Source organism: Lissotriton helveticus, chromosome 2_1 (genome assembly GCF_964261635.1).
Source record: "Lissotriton helveticus chromosome 2_1, aLisHel1.1, whole genome shotgun sequence".
Taxonomy (NCBI): domain Eukaryota; kingdom Metazoa; phylum Chordata; class Amphibia; order Caudata; family Salamandridae; genus Lissotriton; species Lissotriton helveticus.
This window is the reverse complement of record NC_136059.1, coordinates 1,001,159,919-1,001,177,933: the sequence shown is the minus strand read 5'-3', so window position 1 is coordinate 1,001,177,933 and position 18,015 is coordinate 1,001,159,919. Positions and strand designations below refer to the sequence as shown.

At 43.2% G+C, this 18,015-nt stretch overlaps 1 protein-coding gene across 1 annotated transcript in view; it reads left to right on the top strand.

The window, feature by feature from the left end:
* Nucleotides 1-18,015, top strand: part of ALDH1A1 (aldehyde dehydrogenase 1 family member A1) — a 240,161-nt gene that overhangs the window by 75,386 nt on the left and 146,760 nt on the right. Inside the window, exon 4 of the mRNA XM_078675766.1 lies at nt 7,231-7,360. Within this exon, the coding sequence (XP_078531892.1) occupies nt 7,231-7,360 (130 nt within the window). The remainder of the gene's footprint in view (nt 1-7,230; nt 7,361-18,015) is intronic.

Here is an 18,015-nt window from a genome sequence, read left to right as displayed (position 1 = left end):
TGATTTTCTTTAAACACTTTGATACAGTTTGCAGACTTGATCTATGAGATTTGCTGAAATGTCAGAATGCCAAACACACACTGCTGTCCTTCGGAATGATTATGCACCCCCATAACAATGAAGATCATTGGGTCACTAGAATTACTTAACACCTTTGGTCAAACTAACAAGCGAAACCCATCATCTGCTCAGATATGAAGCATCACCCACAAATTAATTCATGCTCCTCGAGGTAATTAAATTCACTGCACACAATTTTCTTCATGTTGATCTCATATACAAAAGAGGTTGTAGGAGTGGGTGACATATTTAAGGGTACTTCACCCACGTGGGAGAAGGAGAGGCATGGAGAGGGACACAAGTCCTATTTTAACAAGTGTTAGCAAAGCAAAGCCAAACAGTCTCAATTTGCTGATGCTGGTTTGCTGCATGTATTAGCTTTGCCAAGGCTTCTTGAACAGCAGCACTAACATCGCACAAGCCAAATGTAAAAGACAGCTATTTTGAAGTGCTATTTTGAATACTTCCAAGATAGCCATTAGACACAACGTTTGGCCATCTAGAAAACATATAGCAATAAGTATACAAAATAACGTTGGGTAGCGCCTAGACGGTGTTGGAACACATTATTGTGCGGCGGAGGACAGCGGAGAGCAGAGACAACAAGTATTTGAAATGCAATAGGTCTCGCATTTGCGAGATTGAGCTATTGACATTGTGAATGACAATGCTTTTTTATTAATGCATTGAAAAAGTCTGCAATAATAAAAGGCCAAAAGATCAGAGTTTCGAAAATGCAAGACCTACTGCATTGCAATGCTTGTTGTGTTTGTAGTGCCGTCCTGGGCAATGAACCGACCGGCAGCACCAGTGTCTCTTCCAGGTCAAGAATGTACGACAGTGGTGGACAGCCTATGAAAAATGTGTATACACCGGAAGCTCACTTAAGGGCCAGAGCTGCTGACTTTGAAATTGGCAAACTCGGTTTGGGCCTCGGCGCTGGTCAAATTACTTATCTCCATGTGCTTACAAAAATGATTGTGGCCCTATGCTAAGTGACCGGCACTATTGTAAAGCGCTCCAATAATACCTTTGAGTGATGTTTGCGCTATAGGGGTGAAAAACACCAACACCGGTTTCCCATCCCCACCAGCCATGTGTGACTAGACACAAAAACCGTGTCTAATACATAAACGGATTAAACCAAACCATGCTTAAAAAAAATAAAACGAAGAGAAACCCCCCCCCACAAATGCCTACCTTCTGGCCTAGCGTAGCTGTCGTAGATTTCTGGTGTCTCACCGTGAGCGTAGTCATAGTATTCTGCTGTATCTCTACGAGCAAGAAAGGGGACTAGTCAGATTTCAGTTTACACTAAAGATAGTGTAAATGCAAAAGGGAAAAACATTCAGTAGCACAAACATCTACATTCAGCATTTAACTGGTGTCCCTACTTACTGTATAAAGGCTGTAGAATTCACTTTTGTACAACTTATTCAAGTCTTAATACAGACTGAAGCACACAAGCAGCAAACTATAAAATGCGCTTGTATACAAGGTTGTGGCGAGTACGACCTTCTAAATCATAGGACATTGTTAATCAAGAGAGGCGAGGGGAAGGTATGAATACAGCATGGAGTATGGGGCTCAAGCCCTGCGAGTTCACTCACCCCTGACCCTGGCTGTAGTAGCCTTCGTACCCCTCGTAACTCTGCTCAGCATAGGTATCCTCATAGCCCTGTAAAGGAAAGGACAATGAGATGCAAGCTAACACAGCCAGGAAGTGTGCGGGCACTGGAGGGATGAAGTCATTTCTGCTTCTACCAATACATGAATGGACCTAGGCCTTCCTACGTGCAGAATAAGCACCAGGAGTTTAGTGAGCAATAGCTGCCTAACGGGACAAGCGTTGTGCCCCAGAATACAGATAACACAGCCTTGTATTAACACTGTACAATACAGATTGGACTAAGTTGCACCAGCTATTTTAGGTCTGTCCAAGGTTATATGGTTACTTAGGAAACATATATTATGTCAAAGCAAACCAGAAGAGCCTCTGCTCCCACTCCCTTCCCTGCCAATTATTGTGTCCAGACTAAGCAACAGCGATGACACTACTTGTAGGGATAGAAAACTGAAGCAGCATTTCACACAAAAAGTTGTCCATGCAAAGCACGCACATAATCGTTGTAGGGTTCTGCGGCTGTCGGTGGTGACTGACTGAAATATTTTTAAAGCGCTCTTATGCCGAGGCGTCTTGGCGCTGAAGAACGGAAAGAATACAGGGTTTGGTTAGGGCATAGAAAAGAGCCTGGTTTTCAGCACCTTCCTGAAGCTCATTCTATTCTTGTTGGACCGTAGGGTGAGGGGCAAGGAGTTCCACAGTTTGGAGGCCTGATAGGAGAAGGATTTCCCACCCCATCGGGCACTCCGTATTTTTGGCAGACAGATCAGATCTTGGCTCGCTAATCTGAAAGTGCGCAGTGGTGCATAACGCGGGAGAAGATTAGTGAGATCTTCTGACTCTTTCCCATATAGGGATTTATGGACCAGGCAGAGGGCCTTACATTGAATTCTACAACTGGCTGGGAGCCAGTGAAGTTCTCGTATGGCTTGAGATGTAGGGTGCCGTTTCGGAAGGTTCATTAGGTCTCTTGCAGCCGCGTTTAGAATTGACTGTAGCTTGGCCAGCTGTTTTTCGCCTGTTCCTAGGTACAGCGCATTGCAATAATCCACCCTTGATGTTATTAGGGCTCCCACCACCGATTTCCTTTTGGTGAGCGGAATATACGGTAAGATTTTCCTGAGCACCTTGATGGTGTAGAAACAGGCCGATGTTACCTGATTTATTTGCGCTGGAGCAGTATCCTCTGGAATCCTGGTAGTCTGGAACGGGTTGAAGGCATGCCTCTGCCAGAAGGTGAAGGGGGGACACCCAGACCCACGCTACCACCTCTTGGTAGTGGACATCCTCTGCCTGGTGGTGCCCCAGGGGGTCCATTTGCTCAACATGACGATGGAACACCACGGCCCCTAAAAGATTAAACAAATAAAAAAACATTAAGATCAGCCTCTATTTGGGAGAGCTAATACCTAAATACATCACAAACAGAAACAGAAACATAGCATCCACCGTAAGCAACTAACTTGCAAAGCTTCCAACTTCAAAGTGAACAAAGATCTGATTACCTCGCAACAGGTGAAGGCGGTGGGGGAGAAAGGCTCCTCTTCCACGGGTAGGTGGACTACCACGACCACGCAAAACCTCTGGTGGGGCTCCATTCAGGTAAGACAGCTCCAAAAACTGGTCCTGGCAGATGTCATCCATCATATCCTGATGAGAGAAAATAAACCTGTCAGTCAGCCACATAGAAGCTAGAAAATAAGTCACTGCACCACAGCCCCCCCCCCAGTTCATGCCAACAAGGCCACATTTAAAGCTCCTTCCCAATTTAATCTGCGTTCCACCCAAGACAATTTTAACTTCAAAACATGTTGCAATATTAGCTCAAATGTACCCCTGCAGCACGACGACACGCTACAGGGCAAGCACTGGTACGAAGTGGAGTGGCAGTGCTCCGGGCACAGTAAAGTACGGTGCACAATTTTTTGGGGTCAGGGTTGTTACTTATGCATGAGACATTTTTACTCAAGAGAGTCCTTATGCCCATAAGTTAATGCGGAGTGTACTCGGGCCACCAAAATATGGGCCATGACATTCAATTTGTCATTAGATATTGAAAAGGTACCCCAACAGCAGCTTCATGTTTTTGCTCACTTATGCTACATCGGTTTTCAGTTGCTCTAAGATCTTTAGACTCACTCTCCCATAAGATTACAGTACAGATTCATCAAAATATGTGGACCAACAGCCGCCAAAATTCAAAGTAAACGCGCTTTAGTTATTTATAAAACAACATCCCGGGTATCATGCCGTTGAACATCCTCTTTTCACCAAAATATCATAATAAACAGACAATATAATAATGCAAACGATGCAGATGTGATGCACACATGCAACCTTAAAAAGCAGTAAACTTCATATTTCAAAGCCCGATAACGCAGAGCCCCGGTTGACGAATTTAATTTACTGTCCTCACACCTTTACCTGTGCTCTCCCCGTGAATGGATTTTTTGACATACAAGCACCCATCAAGCTCAAGGAGATGAGCATATCCAACGTGAGCCACGAATTTGCAAGCTCATGGGTAATGAGGAGATTATGGGGTAACTAAATGACCAAAAAAGGCTGCAGTACCAGACGTGTCGTGGAATGATTTGTATTCAGTCGCAAGGTAGACCATAAACCCACACTCTAGATGGGCAATGCAGCACACAGCGAGAGGACTCAAATTTGGAGTGCTATAAAGTACGGATGAGGGTTCAACAGCGACACCAAGGGGCCGATTCCGATCTGGGTCGGAAAGCTCTCCGACCAAGCCGGATCCGGAGTGTATTCCGACCGAGCCGGAGTCCTGCAGTCCAACCGAGCGAGTACGATGTGGCCGTATGCTGCCGGACTCGGTTTGGCCGGACTCCCATAGAAGTCAATAGGAGCCGGTCGTACGACACGTACATGGGCTCCCATTGACTGAATGGGTACGTCTTGTACAAGGGCACCCCCTAAAGTGGGTACGCATCAGTGCCATCCACACCGTACATGCCTGTGTTGGGTCTCCCCCTGTGTCCGAGTTGTAGGGCTGCGGGTGACAGGGGGTCGGACACGGACCCCCAAAGGCAACTTCCCGGACGTTTTGAAAGCCGGACACTTCAGCTCGCACCGGCTGTCCGACGCGTGCATCCTACTGGCTCGGTCATAAATCGCATCCATTGCACGCCACGGTTAGCTTACAGCTGAGACGTACGGAGCGGTTCGGACCCGGAAACGACTTGGTCGGTGATTTTCACGTAGCTCGCATTATACTTGCTCGCTCGTACAGCTGTACCTATCAGGCGGAAAACACGCGTACAGCTCATAGTCTTTCCAGCCCGGATTGCGTTTGATGCCCTTCCGACCCGGATCGGAATCGGCCCCTAAGTGTTGCATTTAATTAGTGACCACAGCGACATGGTCAATTGAGACACTGCTTCTAAGTATGTCGAGGTCTTGGGCACTACACATCACTCACTAGCAGCTCCCACAAAAACTAGGTTTGGCTGGGCGGACCCATGGAGAGCAATGACACAAGTCATTTTAAAAGGGCCCTTGGACCGTTGTGCCAAAACTATGTACGAATATGGGCGCTGAGGCTCAATACGCCGATAAGTAAGAGGCAGTGTTACGTTTGTGTTTGTGTATACTTACATGGGAGCTCTGTGACAACCCTCTCCAATGGACCATGCCGTCCTAGAACAATGTGAGATATTACTTTTGGCCTCCTGCTGGTGCAGCCCAGCTCAGTAACCTAACTACCTGAGCCACGTCCCGCCCTCCACCCCGTTTTACTGTACTTTCAGATTCCCCGCCCCAATAGCTACTTCACTAGGAACGACCCTAAAACAGGATACAAATACTTCCACAACTTTGGATTGCACAGGTTTCTTGCAGTCAGTCACATCACCCAACCCAGTCCTGGGTTCAGGCACATATACAGTACACAAGCATGCAGATCATGAGAAGCCTACTCTAGGGAACTGCAACTATAAATGTACACTAGCATTCAGCACTTACAAAAGCCCCATGGCATTCATGAAGAGAAGGGATAACAAGTGCCGCAGCGAAGCAGCGAAAGTGAAAGCATTTGTAACATGACCCAAAACAGATGGCAGGCTGCGCGCGCTGCTGAAGCTACTGACTTTGGAGCTGGAGAATAGGGTTCGAGCTTCGGCGTGGGCTGCATTATTTAATTATTAAAATACAAACAGCAAACTCGGAGGGGGGTGGGGAGTGTCAAATTATAAAATATAATACACATGGAGGGGTAGACAGATACAATAAAAAAACACGGTTGAGACAGACAAACGCAGCATCTGAAACCAAGTGCAACAAATGGTGCGAGCAGGTGGCTCAACAAATAACTCTGCTGGTTTTGGAGCAGGAAAACAGGGTTCGATCCTCGGCATGGGCTGCATCATTTAAGCATGATTTAATTATGAATAAATTAAATGTAAATAAATAAATAAACAGGGTCAGGTAAGTGCAGGAAGATGCCAGATGTGGAAATGTGAGCAGCAAAGAAAAAATGTAGTCCCTAAATAAAAAGGTAACAGCCAGCAGCATAAGTTAACTGTAGTCGGTCGATGCTGCTTCCTGAAGAAACAGAAGAAAAAGGAAGTGATGTATCGGACCACAAGCCAACAATGAGCAAGATAAGAACAGCAATTCCAGATTCCACCAATGGCAAGCGACAAAACAAAGACAAATGCAATGGGTGGAGTTTCAATAGTAATACTGATTGCTTGATGGCACGTGGAGGCAGCGCTGCCTCTGTGAGACCTAAAAAGCAGGGGGTGAAAAGTGTGAACAAGTGAAGGGGGTTGCAGTGTTTGGTGAAAGGAATAACTACGGAGGCAGGGTCAGGGAGAGGGAGAATGTATGCCGAATGAATAAAAGAAAGAGGAGCTAAATGAAAGGGCAGCAAAAATTGAAAATACCGATGTGAAGAGGTAGGAGTAGAGTAAGAAATGCCAGGCGTAAGGAAAAGTAGCTTACGGATGTCAGCAAAGAAAGAATACAACTGATCCAATGAAGAGGTGATAAAACCAAAATGCTCCTCAGGGCAGGATAAATTCACATAATTTGCTTTTGCTTAATCACGCAAACGTTTGACAAAATGATGCGTTATTACGCTAAATCCAAATCTGTTATTTCTAGCTATATTTTAAGACAAAATGCATCCTAGTGTCAATTTTAGTTAGCCAAAACCACTCTGAAGAACCGTTCATGTACAGTGTATTTGTAGAAAATGTGTACATTGAATGCTACATAAATAGGATAAATGGCGTAATGGCATAATTCGGGAATTTCGCATAACAAGCGGAAAAAGAAATTCCTAAAATGACACAAATTACACCAACCTAATTTAAATTTCGCCCAGGCATAATAAGGAGCAGGAAACTGAAACAGACGATGATGCTATCCAGTCACGAGCAAAGGGCAGACCCATTTGTTATGATGCTGTCTGCGCCATTTTTATTGCAAGATCGCAAAAAGGAGTTACAAGCCTTCCTGGGGCTGTTGTTTGTGAAAATCCAAATCTTGTATTTGCTAATTGTATTTTCGTTTTTCAGACCTTAGAATGCCTTGATGCTGGGAAACCTTTTGATGCTGCCTACTTCGCTGATTTGCCTGGCGCCGTAAAATCGTTCCGGTACTGTGCAGGCTGGGCTGATAAAAATCATGGTCGCACTATACCTTCAGGTGAGTAGCTCTAAGATGAGGTAGCAGGCCACTTCAAAGAAAAGACTGTTCACTGGGGTGAAATGAAAAGGTTTCAGCGATAGGGAAGCTGAATGGCAAGGTTTTATGCAGGTTTTATGTGCTTTTTCAAAGTTATCCAGGTCAGTTTTCATTTTTATTTAAGAATTATCTTCTAATGGGTACTCAAAACGTTCTGTGCTCTTTGACTGAGCAGCGTATAATAAGAGACAGCAGCCCCTCCAACAAACACAGAACAAATGTTACACCGAGCCTATTGAGATCTGTGTTATAAAATTTCCAAACGGAGAGACAATGTATTTATTAAGCGCACAAATATGAAACACAAAAAATCTATATACAAAATTTCAGTGGCTAAAAGTTTGGAAGTCAGCAGATTTCCAAGCCTCAGGCATTTCGATCCAAACTAAGATGGGGGATCATCATTATGATGCACTGATATATGTCTGAGAAGCGCCTGTCAGGATAACAAGGGACTCGTCCCTGTTGAGAAATCCAAGGTGAGAATCAGTGTCCCGGAATATGGACTTGAAAGAGCTCGCGATGGATTCCTCAACAGGGACGAGTCACTAGTTCTCCTGACAGGCGCTTCTCAGGCATATATCAGTGCGTCATAATGATGATCCCCCATCTTAGAGGCCTATTAGCATGGCGGACGGACCTGCGTCAGTCCGCCACCCCGAGGTGGAGGGACCGTCCGCTGGGGCAGCTGCGGTCCCTCCATACCAATTTGGATGTGACCGCCAGCTACCCTGGCGGTCACATCCCGTATCTTTAACCTTGTGGCGGGTGCTGCTTGAAGCAGCACCCGCCGCAAGGTTAAAAATGCATGCTTTGCATTTACATGCACAAAGCGGCATGTAAATGCTGGGGGGTACCACAGGTACCCCCCATGTGCACCGTCCATCCCCAGACACCCTGGGGGCCCGCAACGGGCCCCCAAACACAAAAGACCACATGCTTTTCCACGACGGAAAAGCCGCCGTGGAAAAGCTTGTTTCAGCCTGCATCCTAATATGGCTGGCGGTATCTTGCAGACACCGCCACCATATTTGCCTGCATATCCCACCGCTGATCCCACCGCCATCCTAATGTGGCGGTGGGTGTTTCCAATGTCTGCGGTAGTGAATCCGCATCCTGCAGGCTGGCGGTGGCTTCCGCCGGCCCGGAGGATGCGGATTCACCGCCATCCTAATCGGCCCCTTAGTTTGGATCGAAATGTCGTCGACATGCATATCTTGAATCCAAACGGTTTTATTTGGATTTATCTGGAGCACAAGATGTTTTTTCTGTACTGTGACTGTTCCTAATATGCATTTATTGACGAAGTCACTTTGTGTGTAAATGCATGAGGCTTTGAAATCTGCTGATTTCCAACCTTTAACCCACTGAACTTTTGTATATAGATTTTGTTTTGTGTTTCATATTTGTGCGCTTAATAAATACATTGTCTCTCCGTTTGGAGTTTGTGGCACAGATCTCAATAAAGCTCCGTGCAACATTGGTTCTATGTTTGCTGGAGGGACTGCTGTCTCTTATTATACATTGCTCACCCAAGGTCCCTCTCGACTTATAGGGTTCCCTTGTCTCTTTACAAATACTTTAACTGAGCAACAACATTCTCTTCTAAACTTATTAACGTTTTGTGATTCAGTCGCAAATCATCAATAAATACCATTCAGATTTGGTGTGTAGGAGGGGCACTCTAAACATGCTTCTTCCAAATACCAACCTGTCATTGGGTCTCAAACGCAGATTGTGATTTGCTACTGAATGACAGTTTGGTTTGTATATATCAAGCCTTCGCATTACTGGTCCTAAGTTACTATTACTAACAACTGAGTGTTTGGATCATATTGTAAAAGCTTTTTTAAAGATTGAACAGCTTTGGCCAGATCACAGCACATTTTTGACTGGTGTTGTTACATATCCTAGATGGTAATTAATGCAGTGCTTGGAGCAAACGCCTTTTCCGCCATATGATGAAGCAGATTTCTGATAAGAGTCTTTATGCATATGTGTGATAGTGGCGATGTGGTTTGTTTTTTGTGCTGTTAACTTCTTGAGCTACACCATTTCATTGTGTTCTTTTTTTGTTGTACTGTGACTGTGTTGCATTCTGGTTTGACTATTTCTTTGCACTGTGCCCTGTTATGCTGTAATGTGTTGGTATTTTGATTTGAGTCATGTTATTGTGTTGTGTTCTGCTGTGCTCAGTATTTACTTTAGTGCTGACAAAAACCGTTTCCACATTTCAAGGTAAAAGCGACTCATTCCTTTAGAGTTTCAGTGACAAACAATCAGTCACCACTGACTAAACTGGTAGAATAAATCCAGCTGATCCGGATATTCAACAACTTAGACCTCCGTTACGCCAAAACAGTGCCAGAGGCCTGTCTTAAATTCCAATACTCAGTTGACATGGCCCGTGTGTGCAGCGCCCTTTGAGACTAATATATGGGACTAACCTTCTCACAATGTAAGACTCTATGAGCTATTCTTGAATTCTCGTATTAACTAATATTATAAGACATGTACCCCTAGTACCATAAAGCATGTGCTTTACTGTCAGAAATGTGCAAAAATGAAGGGACCGAGTGGTCATGCTCCTACTCCCAAAATGTAGAAGCCTCATTAAAAGCTAACTAATAAATAATGGGATTTTTTTAGATTAATGTTTGGTTAAAAAAAAAGGTATAACTGTTTTGTTGTTTGGCATAACTTCCCCATTAGCAAACAAATGGGAATTACATTTTCATTTGTTTTGCAATATTTCTTTCCTTATTTTTAGATAGGTGGTCCAGAGATGTATAGACTAAGTGCATGATATAGAGTTTGGCTTATGGGTTACTCCATCACATCGGATATCCCTTCTACCTTATTTAAAGTGCTATAGAGTATAACTCACTTGCATGAATGCGGACGGCAAAAAGCCATTACAACGCAGCTGTTACCACACATAGAATTTACCACACATGCGTTACAATGCATGCACCGCTACCACACATAGCCTTTACCACTCATTTTCTACAAAGCATATGACTTTAGAATGAATTGTGTTGTGAAGGTATGTATGGTAAAGGTATATGTGTGGTACTGGTGGTAAGCGTATATGTGAGGTAAAGGTGGTGAATGCTATCAGTGTCATTAGAGGAAACGGAGTGACCCTTACGCTCCCTGTTTACGACATGCGCTGCGCCTCATCCTGGCCATCATGGAGAGGTAAGGGGGATTTGGGCCTGGGACAGGGGGCTACAGTTTTAGGGCTTTGGACTGGCAGTGGGTATTTCTAAAATGGGCTGGGGGCCAGGAGGCAGGTGGGTAGCACAAGGGGGCTGCTTTTAGGACTCAGGGAAGGGGTATTGTTTTAGAAGGGCTGAGGGCTGGGGAGGTTGCGCTAGGGTCTTCTTTTAGGGCTCAGGGAAGGGGAGGAGTATTAGCTACAAGGAATAGGGGCCGGGGTGGCTCACACTGGGGTCCACTTTTAGGTCTCAGGGCATGGGAGGGGTATTTTTTAAAAGGCTGGGGCTGGGGGCGTGCAGGGATCCATTTTTAGGGCTCTGGGAAGGGGAGGAGTATTCGTTACAAGGGCTGGTCGCCAGGAGGCTCACGCTGGGGTCCACTTTCAGGTCTCAGGGCACGGGAGGGGTATTTTTAAAAAGGCTGTGGGCTTGGGGGCATGCTAGGTACTGGTTTTGGAGCTCTGTGAAAACCTTTACCATGCATATGCCTTTAACATTCATGCTTTTCACAACGAAATTCATTGTAAAGGAATGCGTGTTAAAGGCATATTCATTGTAAAAAAAATTGTGGTAAAGGTTATTCGGTGCAATGGCAGTTGCGCTGTAACACATGCGTGGTAAAGGCATGCTTTGCAATGGAATGTTGGGGTCCACTTTTAGGTCTCAGGGCTGAGAGGGGTATTTTTGAAAAGGCTGGTGGCTGGGCGCACAAGGTACTGGTTTTGGGGCTCAGTGAAAACCTTTACCATGCATATGCCCTTAACATTCATGCTTTTTACAACAACATTTATTGTTAAAGGCATGCGTGGTAAAGGCATATTCGTTGTAAAAAAATTTGTGGTAAAGGTTATGTGGTGTAATGGCACACATAGGTGGTAAAGGCATGCTTTGCAATGGAATGCGTTGTATCATCATACACCCAAAGCAGACAGCCATCAAGTTTGTGACAGAGCAACCCATCCACAAAACTTAAATCAAAACAAAAGATTTCATACATCAAATAAAGCAAAAATAACTGTCACACAATAGGATCCTCATTCTTCGGATGTGTCAGCATTTTGTAATAGCAATAGAAAGCAGTAGAGGATTACCTTCCCTTTACTTTGCAATAATCTTTTAGTGATTGCTCCATACAAGCATCTTAACTATTAAGAATGCACCAATGACTTCACCTATTTGGTGATGGTGTACAGGAGAGAGCATATGGATCATTGTCATTGCCAAATACATGGTTTATAGTTTAAGATTTAGAAAAAAGGAGAAAATAGATTTTTAAAATTAAATTAAAAAACAAATTAAACAAAAGTAAGATTTACTTGATTGATTTTGTAAACAAATACACATCTCAACATACATGGGTGGTATACTGTATGTTATGTATACATGTTTTCAGGTAGGAGAATAGACCTTCTCTGTATGGAAGAATGACGGCCATGTTTAGGAGGAACCACTGACAGATTATCGGAACCAAAAATATTGCGTGGACAGAATACTGTGTCAAAAATATTTAAGTCCAAAATATTGAGAAGGTAAGTGCAAATAGGTAAGTATATATTTACTATACTTAACTCCACATCTATGTACCTTGAAGATATATATATTGTCACGGTACATATTTCTGGAGTTATATATAGTAAAACTTTGCATACCTATAGAAACTTCCCAATATTTTTGTCCACGATATTCTTGACACAATATTATTTCCCACGATATTTTTGTTTCTGATATTCTGTCTAAATACCATTTAAGAGTCCAGCGTATTGAAGCTCCAGTGTATCAAGGATGCCTGGGGTATGTGCCTAAATTCATCATCAGTGCTTAACTTATAAGTAGGGTTGGCTACTCTGTTGGAGTGGAGGTTCCTTGCCCCACTTCAATTCCCCCTAAAGCTCCAGAGATTAAAAATAAAATGGTAATTTATTGGCATTCTATTTTCATCATCCTATTCTGAACCGAGAACCAGGATAGGCTGTGGCCTGCTGAGTGACAGCAGGGAGGGATGGTGGGCAGAAGACTGCCTTTGCACTGTTCAAAGTGTGCATGTGTTTTTGGGTGGCTGTCTTGCGACGGCCAGACAGACATGCACACTTTAAACCTCTCTACCCAGATGTCCTAGGACAGCTGGGTTGAGTTCAACTGCTGGCCTATAGAGCACTGGGGAGCACCGAGTGTGACTACCCTCTCCAATCAGGGTACTGCTCTCATGCTGGTTAATAGCATGAGAGCAGCCGTGCCAGGATTGGTCAAGGGAGCAGCAGCATACATTTCCTATCGGCAAAAGAAGAGGTTCGGAGGACATTGTGTTCTGTAAGTTTTTCTTTTTTTTAATTATTGTTGCACGCACATTCCTGCCCCCAACCCGTAGATGCCAGCCGCCACTGCTTTTAAGTGTGTAGTGTGAACCCTTTAAGGTTGGTTATGAAGCCCTTTTGTGGATATCAACATTTCTGAACTAACACATCAGGGTCAGTCGTGCTGCTATAATGAAGGGAAGGCACAATTATGTGTCTTGGTATGCAGAGTCAAATGTAAAATGAAAATTCCTTAACCGATATTTTCATATATATTCATTGTCTGTCACAAATATGGAATGTGTGTAAAGGGGGCCAGATATATTAGAAAACATCCAACTCATCTGTAACGTTCAATACCGTATGTCCACCTACTGTACACCCGAGTTTTCTTAACTTGAGGGTGTCTATAAACTGTTTCACTCATGAATTATCGTTCAGGTGGGGATATGCAATGTCTCAGATCAACACCCAGTTGGACTGGTGGAGTGGTCAATGATCCTGCCCTCTAGTATGTCACAAAAGGGAAAAGACAGAAAGGTATTCTCTGTGTTAGTCTGGTGTAGGAAGTGCTAGATGGCAATCAAGTTGTTGATTTCATATGAAATCAGTCAATTTTGCCCTATCTTTTTCTGTGCACGTGTTCGGATGACCTGACTTTTCCATCATATTTTCATAAATCAGGTTCTGATTGCTGCCAGTCACTACAAGTACATTGCCAAATTTAATGAGTAGTCAGACACTGTAGTGAAGAAGTGATGCTTGTGTACATTCTTCACATAAACTACAACCACCACTAATACCTGACACTGTGTAGCATCCTTACTTTCACAAAAGCATTTCAACACTCCTGGTCTCATCACTTTTTGAGAACTTTATGAGCCAGGGATTTTGGCACACGGACGGCCTCACTGCATGTCTTCATTCAGTTATAGGCACCTTTACATACTCCCGGGTTAGTAATGGCGTGAAGGCTACCTACTAAATAATGTGCCACCTAGTCCCTGTTCAGTATTTGGAATTCTGTGTATAACAGAGGTGTCTCTTGTAGGAGTGCAATGCTTCAGTTTTAGAATTTGAGGCAGTGGAGCACTTTTTCTTTTTATATAGTGGGATATGGCTTTGAAGTTCAAAGAGTTAGCCTTCAGTACTAAGGTCAAGGGACTGGGTGAGAAGGTGGCAAGGGAGGTAGCTGACAAAGGCATAAATGCACCATAGTTGCTCACACAGCAAGCCTGTTGTGAAAGGGGACCTGAAAGTGGAATTAGGAAGAAATGAATCAAGAGCTTAGTCAGGATTAATAAATGCACTGAATCAATAAACACATGGGGAGAGAACATCACAGCCCCATTACAGGATGTTAGAGTAGTATAAAGGTTAGCAGTAAACAGGAGCAAGTGTTTTATGTGCATAGTTCACTTTGATTCTGTCTCATAGGGTCATACACAGACCATGCATCTGAAGTTTATATCAATAGAAGCTCTCTATGGAAAGATGACACAAATGTGTTAAAGAGGGCAGTTAGGTAGTAATAATTACAATCAACCTGAGAATGTTCACCCTGTTCCAACATTATAAATGTAAAATAGAAGGGACTTAGGATGTATACATTACAGTTGACAAAGAGAAAATCAGTCATAAATAGCTATATGACAGAATCATATTCAGATTGTGAATAGAGATTTTTTTGGGAAAAAAAGACATTTAGTGGAATACTCTCAACAGTGAAAATATTGGTTATACAGCACAAATCATAGACTATCTCCTCAAAGGTGATCTAGATGTGTTTCTTGTTTTGGACAATGTCTCTAGAATGTGTGGTGCAAAACCACTCCGTCGGATTGCCTGATGGTGAGTTCAGTTTGTTGAGCCTTTTGAGACTGCAGACAGGGGCATGTTTAATCTTCAAATATAAAGGCTTGGATACTAAACCAATTTCCTTATCAGTATTCTCTAATGACAGCAGAAGGATGGCAAGGTGCTCTGGCTCTGTATATTCAGTTGTCTTCATGTCTGTGACAATGATTGTTGGGTCTAGCAAGCATATGTATTGTCCCAATGTGTAAAACCCAAAGCCTCTTCCTTTCAATATTGGTTTCTGAAGAGTAATCTACTGAGGTATATATAGATTAGCCTTTAAGTGGAAACAATGAATTATTGTTCCTGAATGGTGTGAGCACTTCATGGGCATGCTTGTGTCTCAGAAAATAGACCAGGATTGTGAACTTGGCAGGCTCTCTTTTACTTACGTGCCTCATCTCATGGGCTGTTTGAAACTCTTGTGGTTCAGTAAAGGTTTCCTAAGAAGTCCATCATATCATAATTTTCAGCCTTTCAGGGATGCCATAGAGATGGATATTATCCCACTTAGAGTGTTACTCTAGCTCTGTGAATTTACATCAAGGGAACCAGATATCCTGCCCCCAATCTGAAAATGTGTCCATTTGATCCCTCTAGTTCTTATGATCTATTTTCAGCCATATTAAGGCATTGACGGAAAGTAGAAATATCAGTACATATCTATTTAATTTTTGAGGACATGTCCACTATTTTAGTGTCCTGATTGGACTAGGTGGATTCTATCATGTATATCTCCTTCATGATGGAGTGAAGTGTTACTTTGAATGCTATGTGCTTCAGTGGCATCTGTGCCCTGAAATTGTTTAACAAAATAGTAATTGATGCCTTTGGCTGATAAACACATGGCCCTTTACAGTCAGAACAATGGGAGGAATTGTAAAGTTTTCATGAGCTGGTGCTGCACCCATGCAATTATGTGAAGTTGTACCGTACTTTGGTCTCACAGACATCCAGCAGTTCATATAGGTATAATAAGTTGTAAGTAGGCTGAAGTATCAGTCATGTAGTTTCCACAATGGATATTTGTGTACCAGTCTGGAAAATCATGAAGCCTATCCCCCAGATAGTCAATTTCAGCAAGAGTAAGGATTGATGTGGTTGCAAACAGTAACACCTTTATCCTGTTCTCCCTTGGTGCCCTGTTATAGCCTGTACTATTCTTTCCTCCGCAGCCTATACTAAAAAAGTGCCTCAAAGCAGTAAGAATCATGTGCATTGACCATGCACATAGAAGCTGCCCTCTTTTGGTGTAAGCATAAAGGCCTTATCATCCTGTACAGTATATACTATCAATATTTATTCAGATGGAAAGTTAAGAGGATCATACAGTTGTGAGGTAATACCTTCACCTTCCTTTAGTTCAGCATAAATGTTGGAATTGATGGCTTCTCCACACATGCTGATGGGACATTGGGGAGGTACCTCCTAGGCAAACAAGGAAATGAGAGATAAGAGAATAGAGTTCTGTGGGTAGAGCCAAGCAAATCATTGGGTTGTCCCATTCTCTCTATCCTCAGTGGTCGCTTCATTGCAGGGCTAGTGTCCACCTCTTCATCCTGTTTGAATCGAGATCAGAGGGCCCAATTCAAACTCGCAAAGGGCGTAAAACAGGAATGAAATTTAGCCAGACCCAAAGTACCCCATGCAAACTACCCCAAATTACTGAGAGAGGGACCAGTACTGATTTTCAGTGTTGGAAATCCGTGTTTATGTTCTGAATGGGAAATTTTGCTGGAATAAAATCAATTTGCTTCCCAGAATGTTATATTGCTTCTAAACTCAGCGGGTGACCATGCCCATGCAGGACATGAATCAACAACAAGGGGATTGCAGCAAGTTCATATGGCAAAACAAAAAACCAAGATTGTCCAAGGCATTGGGGAGCGGTGAGAAAAAGGGGTCTGGGGACTCCAGATCAGGCCAAGTGTTACATAGCCTGTCAGTTGAGGATAGTATTTGAAGGGTCCATCAGGTAATTGGAAAAACAATGTCCACATATGGAAAAGTCACTGAAGGGGAGACCCCAATGGGACGTACTCTGGTTACCAAAATAGTCCAGACCCAAAGCTGCATATGTATCCAACATTACAAGCCACTCTTAGAAATGTGAGAGATATTAAGAAAAAATTATGGGATAATCATCATTCCCGTCCTCTTTCATACCTATTCATAATAATACCAGCTTCATTCTGCATTCACTGTTTCGCACTTCTTAAAATGGCACCTAGTGAGACCTAATTTAGAATCAGGCCATTAAATCATTTGAAATATGAAAAAAGATTTTGGGGTTGGAGGAAACAGAAAGGCTGTAGTATTTACATTTGCAGTATTTATACTCCACCCAGAGAGCAAAAAAGGAGGGACCAGTGAACTAACAGCAATGGAGTAGGTATTTCCACACTATGAAGCAACCAAAGTCCTAGTGTCAAGTATTTAAAAGGCAGACCAACCCACGCTAGAACCCACCAGGGGTCGCCCTACATGATAAATGGACTGAAATAGTATAGTAAATAAATAGTGAAATGTGCTATAAGATAATGTATAATTGGTATGTGACACTCCAGAAACTCAAATGAACAGAACCCTCAGAAGGGAAGCAAAACGCTGGAAGGGCTGCAGGTTGTGGTGCGCAATAGTTCACATATGGCGGTCATGTCCTACTCTAGATATGTATTGGAAAGAGATTCTGAGCCACATTAGGGAAACAGTGGGCTTCCCAAAATCAAACCTTAAACTTGTAGTGGTACAGTGCATGAGTCCCTCACGGAGAAAATGCATGACAAAAAACGAATAGTCACTAATTACCGATATGTTACTGGTTCTCAGGGCGTTGCGATTGGTGCCACCGCACCGGGCGCTGACTTGGGGTGGGGGGTCATTTTTTCAAGTATATTATCATTTAAAAAGCACCAATTAAAATGTCAAAATAACCCCTGTGATGAATCATCTTCCTGGAAAGACACAGAGGTTTGTCTTGGGGAAGTTTTGACTCATCCAAAGGTAGCGCAGAGGGTTAAAATACCTGCCTCCAAGAACGTGTACCATGCAGATAACAAAGTGTATGTAATGTAAATAGGTCAGTGGGTTACTGCATCTGTAAGAGAGCTCCTTTTGTTTTTTGCTGTTTGTAAGTCAAAATCCTAATATAGAACATTGAGCTATTAACTGTCATCAAACACCTGAGTGTAAACTGCAAGGTATATGTTAGAGCGATATGTTTTATTTCCCAGTCTTTCATTATCCT